The sequence below is a fragment of the Anarrhichthys ocellatus genome, unplaced genomic scaffold (genome assembly GCF_004355925.1).
Source record: "Anarrhichthys ocellatus isolate YVR2014 unplaced genomic scaffold, GSC_Weel_1.0 scaffold86, whole genome shotgun sequence".
Lineage (NCBI taxonomy): Eukaryota > Metazoa > Chordata > Actinopteri > Perciformes > Anarhichadidae > Anarrhichthys > Anarrhichthys ocellatus.
Window position 1 is genome coordinate 524,901 of NW_022280116.1, and position 12,404 is coordinate 537,304.

At 43.5% G+C, this 12,404-nt stretch overlaps 1 protein-coding gene across 5 annotated transcripts in view; it reads right to left on the reverse strand.

The window, feature by feature from the left end:
• Positions 1-12,404, reverse strand: part of slc39a10 (solute carrier family 39 member 10) — a 29,881-nt gene that overhangs the window by 11,553 nt on the left and 5,924 nt on the right. For 3 of the 5 annotated variants that reach the window (XM_031874994.1, XM_031874993.1, XM_031874990.1), the window contains exons 2-4: positions 7,814-7,911; positions 3,917-5,173; positions 3,456-3,633 (exon numbers count right to left, since the gene is read on the reverse strand). In XM_031874994.1, coding sequence (XP_031730854.1) covers positions 3,456-3,633; positions 3,917-5,152 — 1,414 coding nt within the window. In that variant the 5' untranslated portion in view covers positions 5,153-5,173; positions 7,814-7,911. The other 2 variants (XM_031874992.1, XM_031874995.1) reach the window with 2 other exon arrangements.

Here is a 12,404-nt window from a genome sequence, read left to right on the forward strand (position 1 = left end):
ACAATCTAGCGGCTCTAGTTTCCCGCTAATGAGGAGCCATTCCTGCCCCTTTGACTTGCTCGTGCTGCGTTGCTCGTCGTCATTACCATTTTTATGACTGTTTTCAGTGGTGACACACTGCAGCCTGAGGCTCATGTGACACAGGTGTCTCCGGAGGGGAGTGTGTGTTTAATAATTAAAGATTTAAGAGGGCGTACGGTTTGGGATTTCCTCCAATCTCACGGTTGAACTTCAGTACCTGCTGCTTTGACAGTTTAATTCTGTCCTAAAGTGTTCACAAAAGCTGTTGCAGCTACATACATATACAAATATATTTTTCTCTTTTAGTCATAAAAATGTCCCTTTCTACGTCTAATTAAAAATAAATCAGATGCAGAACATCTTAATGCGCCAAAACTTGCCATGTTGTTCACAGCGACAAACGTCTTACCTACTTTGCATAACGTAAAGGAAAACTAAAATCCAATTACACTGCAGGCAGAAAACAGAACATGAGAACCTGCCAGGTGTGAATGCGGCATGGCCAGATTGACTGTCTCAATCCGCAGTGCATTTTCATTGCAGGTGGTCACATGTTATCTGCTCCTAGAGATTTACATGCCGGACGCACACTAAGGAAAAGCGGCCTTTTCTATTGTTTTTTGTGTGGCCCTAGTTTGATTTATAGCCCGCTTTTATGGCTCCATGACCTTTATTTCACAACCTGTAACTCATTAACTTTAAAAAACACTGCAATTTTATATTTTACATTCTCATAAACTGCCAAACACTGCGAGGTCCCAGAGCAGCTTTTTTACGCTGACCTTCATTCTTTATAGCTGGTCTCTCGGTCTCGTTCCGAGGTTTCTTTTTTAAACATCATTAATTCAAAGGATTTGGAACACAAACTGAAAGAAAAGATCGCTGCAAAAAAGAGGTCTCTTTTTCAACAGAAGTGAGAAAAGAGAGAAAAAAAAAAAAAAAGTGCCTTTTGTAGTTTCATACACATGATGGGGCCACTCGTTCGCTGCATTTATCCAATTACAAAGGCCACACGTAATAGCTAAGTGCAGCAGTTAGGTGAGTGAATGGTCCTGATTTAGAGCGTCGGTCCCATTATGTGGGATGCTCTATTAAGAGCCTGAAGTTATGGCAAATTGGCCGCCTATTCATTCGAACATTGACTTCCTCCAGTGAATATGGCCCAAAAACACACGGTGACATGCCTCGCAGACTTTTCCACAGCTTTGGAAATACACTCGCTGCCTATAGACTCCCACTGAGGGCCATTAGCTGTGCGTTACACTCACTGGGACTTGTGATTGACCGAAAGAATCAATCAATTCATAATTATGCTAAATACTTCCTGCATCCGCAATCACATCTAAATACATCTTTTCTCTACTCGTTACATGGTTGTTAGAGTAACAATCGCTACATCACGGTCCTGGCTGTTAGAACCAAGAGAGAGATGCTGCTGACCCCCCCCCCCCCATTTAGTCACAGACTGCTCCTGTAGACTGGCTACATTTAGCCGTTTCGCTATAGCGCGTGTGTACAAAATGTGAACAAGAAGCACGATTTCCCGACAGTTTCGAGAAACCTTTCCGAGTATAAACAAACGCCGATCGTACCGAGATAAGTCCGTGGTAGTGTGTGGTTTCATACTCGGCGCAGCGCTATTAAGGTCAAAGAGCGCGGCTAACAACGAAGAAAGAAAAAAGAAAACAACCTCTTTCATTATGAGACCGTGCCAGTGTTTTGTGTGACTGTACAGCTCGAGAGCTGATCCGACAGTGAGCCGTCTTCATCTGTAAATAAAAGTCAAATAAGCATTGGTGTTGTAGAAATACAAGAAGCTTGAGATTAGCAGCGGGTCTCAAATTACTTAAATAAGCTCGCCCTGACTTTCAATATAATGTCTGTTTGTACACTAATATCTGTGTGCATGCTACGCTCTGGTGAGTGTTCACTGCTGCTCTGGATGGCAGAAAATTGAGAGATGTGCTACTGAAAATGAGAAGAAGAAGAGGAAAAAAGAAAAAGAGCGGGGATACTCATGGCATTAGGGTTACAATACCCAGTTCACTTCAGTTATTATCACTATAAAATATAGCTTTATTATTTCAATAAACACTCTATTATGCAGGACTGCCACTCCTCCCCAGGAGAGTAGCTCCAGGTTATAGATCCTGATAGCATCCCATTATAAAGCGTCCCTGTGGTTTCCTGCTTATGGCACCAGATAAGACAGCAACTTACAGTTGACATCTTTATCGCTTCCATAGACCAAATTCTTGCCGCTATACAAGTTACTCTATAGGGGTGCGAGGAAATATTGATACGCCCGAGTATCGTGATGAAAGGTTTTGTGATTCTGTGGGGATATCGATTTTGAATTAATCGTTTACATGCAAAGACAAAGATGCTTTCAGATTGCAAAACACAAGCCGTGCTGTGATGTGGGACGTTACAGGGACTGCGATATTTTGACTGCACTTTACTCAGATTTGATGCATATTTATATGACAGTTTTCTTAAAGCTAGATTAAAAATAAAAAAATGTATCGCAATATATCGTATCGTAACCCCTGTCTCATGATACAAAACCCTTACTTTCATAGAATATAATTCTGTTCAGTGTTTCAATAATATCTCACCTTCTCAGGGTTCTATTTCCCTCTTCAAAGGTAAAGTCACTGTCTGAGGTACTCACAGTCATGATGATATCACTGCGTTATTGGCTTCTGACAAGGGAACAATGATCTGCAGTAAACAAACACGGCGGGTGGATTGTGTTCCTAATGCGATTACGTACTGATGGGTTTAAAGGAATCGTTACTTAATCCATTGTGCAAACAAAGTTCACTGTGACTCTGTTTGGCCACAATATCGGTGAGGAGATCACACCATTATCCAAGACTGAACACTGGCAATATCTAATCATTACCTTTGTGTTGCTCTGCTCTGTGGAGAGCCATTGATCTTTAAAAGCCACGTGAAGCGTAGAAAAAAGCTGAAAGGATAATGTTCAGCAGTGCTTTTCCAACTTATGGCAGCCCAGATTCTTTTGTTTTACTACAGTCAAAAGAGCGTGAAAAAGAAAACTGGGCACAAACATGACAGAAAAAGGGTTTTGCTGAAGAAGAGTGGACTGATGCTGGCGTGCGATTTATTATATGCAGAACAATGGTTAGGTCAAGAGCTGCAACCGCAAACCCTCAACATGAATAATGAGATAAAAACCTTCACATTGTCCTTCATATTCTCACTGAAAAACACGTCTTGCCTGTAAAACAGAGGAATGAGAATATCCACAACAACAACAACCTGACAGAGAAAGAGTGCAGTCTGCTGGTCGGAGCCTTATTTGGGTTGGAGTAAAACCCTGAGTGAGGTATCCAGTGCTTTAGACGGGGCTCTTAGAAGTCTTTTCAGTCAAAGTGGACTGGATCGATACGAAACTTGGCTCTTACCGGAACTGACGGGCTCCAAAGCTTCCTGCTGCACATCCATCTGGTGGTAATGGCGGATGCAGACACGGCTATCTATCTGGTAGAGCAGGGCAGGACACAGGTAGGTGAACTGGCTGGGGGAGATGAGCAAGTCGGGATGCAGGCCGTAGTAGGTGAGGAGCTGAGTCAGGTTCAAACACTGGAAGGAGAAGGAGCCGGTACAGTATTAACAGTAGAAACCACTGGCTATGTAACAAGTGAAATATTGACATTGGAAAAACAACAACCTCCACCCAAAATGTATCCTTTGCATTTCAAATACTCACCTCTGTGGCTGTAAAAGCAACGTGACTGTTTAGAACATTCTGAACTATCATGTGTGATTTCTATTCAACACATATCTTAATATAACTGTGTTCTATGACTGAAACGCAGGTTGAAGTGGAGCTTCTCTCTGGCCAGTGGTCTCAAACAAGTCCTACCTCCTCATGCTGATGAGACAATCCTTCTAGGTGGCCAGACAAGACGGGGACTGGCAAAGTAGGGGGGGTGGCGGGCCCTCCCGGTGCTTCTCTCTTATCTTTATGAGAATGGCTGTGACCGTGATCGGATTGACGGTCACGGTCGTCGGACTGTGCTACGCGAGGAGAAGCGGTTCTGTTTCGCCCTCGCTGTCCTCGGACCCTCGGCTTCTTGGGCCGACTTTCTCTGGTGGCGGGAGAGGACTGTGGCACTTGGGACGGCTCCAACTGGGGAGAGGGAGGAATGTCCGTTACTGTCTGCACTTCGGGGACGTGATTGTGGTCATGGTGATCGCCGTGGTCGTGAGCGCCGTGGTTGTGGCCGTGACCGCTGTGATCGTGGTTGCTGTGGTTGTGAGCACTGTGGTCATGGTCCTTGTGGTCATGAGCACTGTGATCGTGGCCGCCGTGGTCGTGAGCGTTGTGGTCGTGGTTACTGCGAGGTTGAGAAGACAGGTCCTTTTGGTCGGAGGTCATCTGTACCTGCTCGTGTTTGTGCTCTTTGTCATGTGCGTGATCGCGGTCATGATCGCGCGTGTCCTGCACATGTCCATCAGAATGTTTATGGTCATCGGCCTTGGCGTGATCATGATTGTGTTCCGCGTCATGTTTATGCTCATGCCCTGTCGGTGCACCAGCAGCTGGAGAGGCAGCCGTGGTGTGCTGAGAGCAGCTTGTGGGAGCTTGTTCTGTGTGTGGATGGTGGGAGCCGGGCTTGTGATGCGGATGGCCGTGCTCGTGGTTGTGACCCTGGCTGTGCTCTTCATCGGCGGACGAGTGCGAGTGAAACCCCTCCTGCATATCCACCAGGTCGAGGTGAGCCACGTGGTCGTGGCCCAGCTCCTCGTGATCCACATCTACCACCTTCACTTCACCCAGACCCAAGCTAAACAGCATGCTCTGAAATCCCTGGAAATCCAGCCGGTCTTTCTGGCCGTAGCGCCCGAACAGCTGCTGGATGTAGAAGCGCTGCTCCTCCTCTAGATTCTGCCCTTGGGGACCTTTGGAGTCTGGGGACGAAGTGGCTCCTCTCACGTATGGGGCCTCGGAAATCTGCAGGTCGCTGTGGGTGTGGTCGGCATGGGGATGTCCGCCGTGCTGGTGGCTGTGCCCGTCCCCATGGCAGTGGTTGCACTGATGGAAGAGGAAGGCGAGCACGCACAGGAAACAAAACTTGGTGTGCACGTGGACTCGCATGGTCCCCTTACTTCTGGTCCCCTGCCAAAACAGGAAAGTAACAGAAGCGGAATTTGGATCAATATTCTTTTGCCAGTCATATAAAAATAATTATAAAAACAGCTTAAGAAACGAAGTAAACATCATTCATTGTATACGCGGAGTTTCCTGCCCAGTGCACCACTAAATTAGAATTTCTAAACTATTTCATAAATTAATTTAATTTTTTTTTTTTTTTTTTTAGCTCTTTAGCATTTGTTTGTATGTCTTTAGAGTCACAATCACATTTTGAGCAGCTGCTCCATACGTCCTCGCTTAGTTTTAAGGACCATGGTGACCGTGTCACTTTAAAATGATTGGACTGATTAATAACAGCAACTGTAACTTGGTGTCCTGTTTGTCGTGTTTATCAGCTGAGTAAGACATCAGTAAGACAAGTCAAATGTCTGTTTTATCATCCGATTGCTCAAAAGCCTCTGCTGCCTGGACCTGCCTAAAATATCAGCACATTAAAAGTTGGACTGAAATATTACAATATTCATATTATCCACATTGATACCGGCCAAACTGAAGAAAAAAAAAAAAGAAGGCGCAGCTGCTGAATGTTACAGTATATTCTTACATGTTTACGATAAAAATTTGTCAAAGTAAACTTAAAATAATAATGGGTAAAATATTTTATGTGGACTCGTTTGTTTTTTGTTTAGAATAATCATGGTGATGCCAGTAAATCAAATCAATATCGGCCCTAAAGAAGCCCCAGAAGAGCTTCCCACAGTGCAACAGGGTCTGCGTAATCATAAATTACAAGCCTTCTCACCACACATAAATACTGCAGACAAACCCCTTAAGCCGCTACCTTTAGCTTAGCATAAGAGATCCAGTACCTGAATCAGGGAGCCTTCCGGAGCAGACTGTCTACTGTGAATTGTGAAACAAATAGCTTCCCCCCCCCCCCCCCCCACCCGACTCTAAAAAAGGCCTGAGGCAGCAATATCATCCCAGTCAACTGATCCTCATAAGGTCTCTGGTGAAGCCCGTGGGTGGTTGATGCGTGAGGGTGGAGGAGGAGCACAAAGAGGTCAGAAGAGGAATACTGTCGGACAAGATGGTAAAATTGCGCACAGCAGAGACCAGACAAACGCACTAACACAGAGGTCCTTTGGCAGCCAGCTTGTTAGCAATGTGTGCACTGGATTTACAGCAAGCACATCTTGAGGGAATAGACTTGTGTGTGTTGTGCAGACTACATGTACTGGGCTAAATGTTCAGAAACAAATGAGAGATGCTCCACACAGTTGTCAAGGCTGCAACGACAGATGGCACACTGTGGGCAACAACAAAAAACAAAAAGAGCCCAGTTTCTTTTTATATAGCGACTAGAAGAAGTTCCACAACAAAAAACTAAGAAGAGAGGATACGGATGACTTAAAAAACATTACACTTCATTTTACAAACAGAACCCATTGGTGACAGACTTACAATCAGCTGTTGTTTTTTTTTGGTAAAGGGTGAAAAAAAGTAGACAATCCGACAGAAACATTTGAATCCTCAACAATACAGTGTTTGTATTCATCCCACTAAACTAATTTACAGAGAATACCATTCAAAAAGATTCGGCTCGGCTAAAACAAAGCCCTCATTCATTGTGTAGAGCCTTGATCAAGGTATAGACGACATCAACACCTTATCAGCTCATGACTATTAGCAAGTTATGGACTTTCTTCACTCCATATAACCAGATCAAGAACGTGTGTAAAAGCCGTCTTTGGTATCAGCATTTTGAAAGTGTGTCGGTGCTTAATATAATGTCATATTATGGGTAATGTTTTTTTATTGTTATTGTTGTAATGTTTGATTATAGCCGACACTGACATTTCTGCACAAACTACATGATATAAAACTTCAAAAGGCCGTGAACGAATCAAACATTTCAAAAATCCACGACGACTCAAAAAAAGGTCCGACCTCATTTCTAAGTTATGTTCAGAAACGGGAAGCGAGGCTACTTACCACGGCGTGCCCTCGGATGGCTGGTGTGTGAAATTAAAGTGTGGCCACGGAGTGAATGATGCTGCTCTGACTCAAGGCTGCAGACAGCTAAGTGTGACTACGAGCCTACTTCACGGCTGTCTACAAGACAGTGTTTATAAACATGAGGCAGCAGTGACCTATGAACCTTACGGCCGATGGAGGAGGGGGGGGGCAAAACCAGGACCTATTCCTAAGAGCACACCCTCTTAGCGGCAACAGAGCCTGCTGTGTTTTCCTGATTGGAGTCTTTGTTGTGCTTGTTGTTTGGAGGAAACAAGATCATGTCTATTTAGTATGAGAGTTCAGTCGTGTGCTGCACAAACCACACAACCTGTTGAGTAAGCATGACAAACTCATTTTGCAGTGAAAGTGGAAACTGTTTTTTCCCCTCTAAATTGATATTGAATATCACCTTCTTTACTGTAAACATTTACAACTTTATATTGTAATAAATGACAAAATATACCTAGTGAGCTGCACCGCAATATGCACCACTTGTTTGTGTCCGTTAAAGGGATCTTAATGCAGGAAACAGCATATTACCGAAACTGATTGGCTGAGCTGCCGGTGATGTAATCACCGTTTGTTTCAGCACAACAAGACACCTAAATAATCCCATCACTGCGCTGCGATAACACGGTAACTCACCGTAATACGTCTCCTCCTGCTTGGCCCCCAGTCCTGACGCTACTGTATGAGGGGGGAGGGGGGTGGGGGGGTTTCCAACTCGTCTTAAAACGTGCACTCTGGAAAAACATCAAAGAGGACAGACAGGTGAAAATTGGGAATCACGCGGACAGAATTTTTACGCGACAAAAGGTCATGTGACGCAGTGCTCATTCTGCCACAAGAGGTGAGTAATGTGACGACCTCTTTCTTACCAGATTACATTTGTGACATTTCTCCTCACCGGGGAATCATGGCAACTGTTATACATGTATCAGAGCAGTCTACGCTTGATACTTAAAGTTGTGGGACCAGCCTACGGTGCCTTCAAGGGCTTTTCCTGAACAATCAGTTTAAAAGATAGAGACTCGACGTGCGAAACACAACCCGGACTGAGAATGATTATCAGCAGTTTGTTTAGCAGTGTTATAGGAAAAACACTTATTAAAGGCAGGTTTACAGACATTTTGAGATTGTTTGCTTTTGTAGTGTTTCAGTCCTTTTCCTGCAGCCACTACTACACCCTACTCGCCCTACCCATCCATCTGCATAATCTCAACAAGGGTTCACCATATAAAGGGTATGCATAGTCACTGTTTATCTGAGGACACCTCCCTTACGTTATGCCCAGGTGGCAAAGGGAAGTCAATACTGAAGCGCCTTACAATTGCATTCTTTCTAATGGCCAGCAGGGGGCGTCTCTTCTGGTTATAAAATAAGTCTGATTGTGTAGAAGTCTATGAGAAAATGACTCTACTTCTCTCTGGATTTGTTCCCTCAGTAAACATTGTAAACATGAGTTTATGGTCTCAATCGCTAGTTTCAAGTCTTCTTCAATACAGCATGATGTTCATTTAGTAAAGTATGGTCCATTTAGAGTCAAATAGACCATAAATTGACATGTTGCTACTGCAGTGTTCGGTCTGGAAGTTGTCATTGTTTTCGTCTTATAACTTTAACTGTTTTCAGCTCATGAAAGTTAATTTTAACGTTTTTTGGGCTCCACCCTCTCGTGTCATTTGCGGTTCCAAAAAAAGATGACGACTGCCAAAAACCGAGATGGCAACGACCAGAATGCCAAACTCGAGGCTTCAAATGGCAGTCCACAAACCAATGGGTGATGTCACGGTGACCACCCCCACCTTTATACAGTCTAAGGTGATGCCCCACCAAAGCGCATAACAAAGTCACTAAAGCTGTGATACCGACAGCAAAACAGACAAATATCATGGCCATGAAAGTTCACAAGATAATTCAATTGTTTGTTTAATCACACGAGTGAATTTTGGAGTCGATTTGAGCAACAGTATGGCTCAGTATAATGGAACTCTAGCAGGGAAGCCATAGTAGACATACAGCAGGAAATTGATAACGGCTGAACTCCATGTAGCTGCTTCAGTTTCAGGGTCCTGGTATCGCACATGCTGGCTCACAGAGAACAGACGCCTCACTAATGTTAACAGTAACACCTGTGCTTTTCCCACTATGACAAGTCAACATGTCTGCTGCTAAAAAAAGAGACCATAAAGTTTTAAAACGATATTAAATATGCCAGGGAGACTTGTGAGGTCGGCACACTGGGAATTACAAGACAGGCCGAGGAGTAAAAAACCTGTTAGTATGTGGCGAACAGGTGCATTCAATAACCAATTAATGTAACAGCGCTAATGACTTCTCATAGGCTGACAGCAAAACAGTGGAGAAAAAAAACATCCCTGTGTGTCAAATCAAAATGCCCTCACAGTTCACCAGACAACTAGACACAATTGGTAGAACGGCAATTGAATAAACTTAATTCTGAGCTACTGATGTAAAATTCAGTGCTGGGCGTTAATGAATGAACGCATTCATTCATTAATGCCGACATTGACGACATTTTTTTTTTTATTTTTTATTAAGAAGCGGACATTTTTAAAACAAGAACCGGGCAGCGAGCAGTGAACAGCGGTGTTTGTGTGGCGTCTCTCCCTCCCCCCACCCCCGGGTGACGCCCGATCTCGAACCCCTCCTACACTCAGTCACCGTCGGTCCCTCCTGTCCAATATTAAAATACATATTGTCGTGTTTTTAAATAAACATATAAGCACGTGAGAACAAACTGCTCTTAACTGCAACTCTTAGCATAACTTGCCAGGTTCCCTCGCTTCACCTACATTCCCCTGGGTCCTAAGTCCCTCTACTACAGCTTCTTATCACCCTCTATGTACCAACGTACATTTATTACATGTACCACACATATTACGGTAATCAGCCTTGCATATGTGTCTGACCAACATTTTTTTGAGTTTTTAAAGTTTTTTTGTTCGGAATATGTATAATAAGCATATCATTTAGTTATCACTACTGAGAATTTAAAAAACATAAAACATAAAAAACATGATGTAGATAGGTTTGCAGTTTTCAAGGTGTGTATTTCAAATTGCATCTGTTACACACATGAAGATAAAGTTATGAACACCGGCTGAATATCTATTATCAGAATCATTATAACTGTATTATAACTGCTACTGTGTAAAGGGAATACTGCTGTTAAAAAGAACCTTATTTGTTTAAAGTGTTTACAAACCAAATGTTATTGCACTTTTGTTCATATAGCAGTATTTTTAAAACAAAAGTGCACAATACACTACTTTTGAATTCATTATTGAACTTTGCGCATGACAATGCGATTAATCGCAAAAAAATCATTTTTCAAATTGTAATCGTTGCCCAGCACTAGTAAAAATATAAACCCAGCTGTTCAATACTTAAGGTAAACTTTGAAAATGACCTCTTTTGTTGCCTGTAGCAAGCCTATACATTATAAATGTATTAGAAGAGTAAAAGAAGAACTTCATTATTTTAGATTTAAAGTGCCAGTGAAGAAAGACTACAACGTAATGGTACATAATGATACATAAAGCACTTTTACACAACAATAACAAATCTTCTTTAACAAAAATACTAGTCGCTGATCTGAATGTCTGCAGTTCAATTTTGCAGGCTACAATTACCACAGGCATGAACGTGTGACGGAAGCTGAACAGCTGCAGAAACCCGACTGCATAAAACTTTTAAAATTTATGTAGTTTCTTTTACATAATTCCCCCATGTCTTCTCCAGGTTCTTGAAGACAACAGGAGCCCTGTTTTTCTCCCAGGAAAAAAACGGCTTTGGCCCCTAAGCTGTTCCATATGATTCACACGCGACCATACACATCCTTCCCATCGCAGTATAGAGCTGCTGTCTGCAGGGATGGAAAGAACGATACAAATCTACATGCCAAATATATGTCTAAAATAAACTCCTCTCTTTTCTCTTCTGTACAGTGGTTTCAAATGTTTGATGACTCAGCGTTTAGGAAAAATCCTCCAATCAACGATGCAGATTTTGAACCGGCTCTGTGTTACTGCAGCACACGGAGATGAACAGTCCTCCGTAGCTCCGTATCGCGCTGCACTCTAAGCGCGAACATTTTTTCAGCGGTCCAATCAAATGCGAAGGATTTGATTTAAAACAAATATTTAAAACAAATATTAAAGACGCACTGACTTCACTGGGACTTTTAAAAAAATTACGCTGGCGTGCCTGAACTTCCCGTGATTGGTCCACTCAAAAAACATGCTTTCAAGACGACCTCTTGACTGAGGGTGGGCTGTTTGGTCCGGGGGAGGTTTCACACAAATTTTTTTTGTTTGGATAAAACCGAATAGTCCGAAAGTCCGGACCAGACAATGTAGGTGTGACAGGGCCCTTAGGAGGACCGTTGTGTGCTGTTTTCAGCTTCCCCATCAGTGTTTCCTAAGCATTCATTAGACATTAGTGGTGAGGCTTCTACCAGCGCTGGCAGACAGAACATGAGACCATTACAGCTCCAGCTCAACCGTTCTCAAGCAAGTATACATGTTTACAGACATGCCACTTTTGCTGCTGCATGGACAACCACCCATTGCTGCCTGCTGCTTCTGCTGCAAAAGAAAAACTGTGATGAAGGTAGTCATTTTGACACGTCAACCAGCAATCCTTTGATAAAGAGTGGCTATTCTGTGGAATTTGTCATGCGGTAGGTCTCCTGACTCAAAGTACCAGGCATGTTCACGGCGACGTCGAAAGCCTTTTTAACGGCCAGCACTGATAATAGCCCTCATTATAGCAGACTCCGCACAGGTGGCAGGTGAAGACACATGTTTAAGTGCGAGTTGATCTCCACGCACTTGTCGTCACCTGAAGACGTAGATGGATTGATGACCGTATGAAATGTGGCCGTGGGCCACCATGACACGTGCAGGTTCAATGGAAACGGGCCACGACTTCCCTGAACTTCTCTCACTGAGTCAAACGGTTGCACAACAAACATCAGATTCAGGTTTTGCAGTTTTGATTGAGGCCACTGAGTCCGTTTAGACAATGAAAAGATGCTGTGTGTGGAATCAAGGAGCTGCGGTTGAGGCGCAGGTGCATGGCTGATGCTCTGTGGCCTCGTCTGAGACCGAAAAGGCTCGACTAGACACGGACGAGTAAATAGAACGATCAGCTGAGGAGTACGTACACACACACACACACACACACACACACACACACACACACACACACA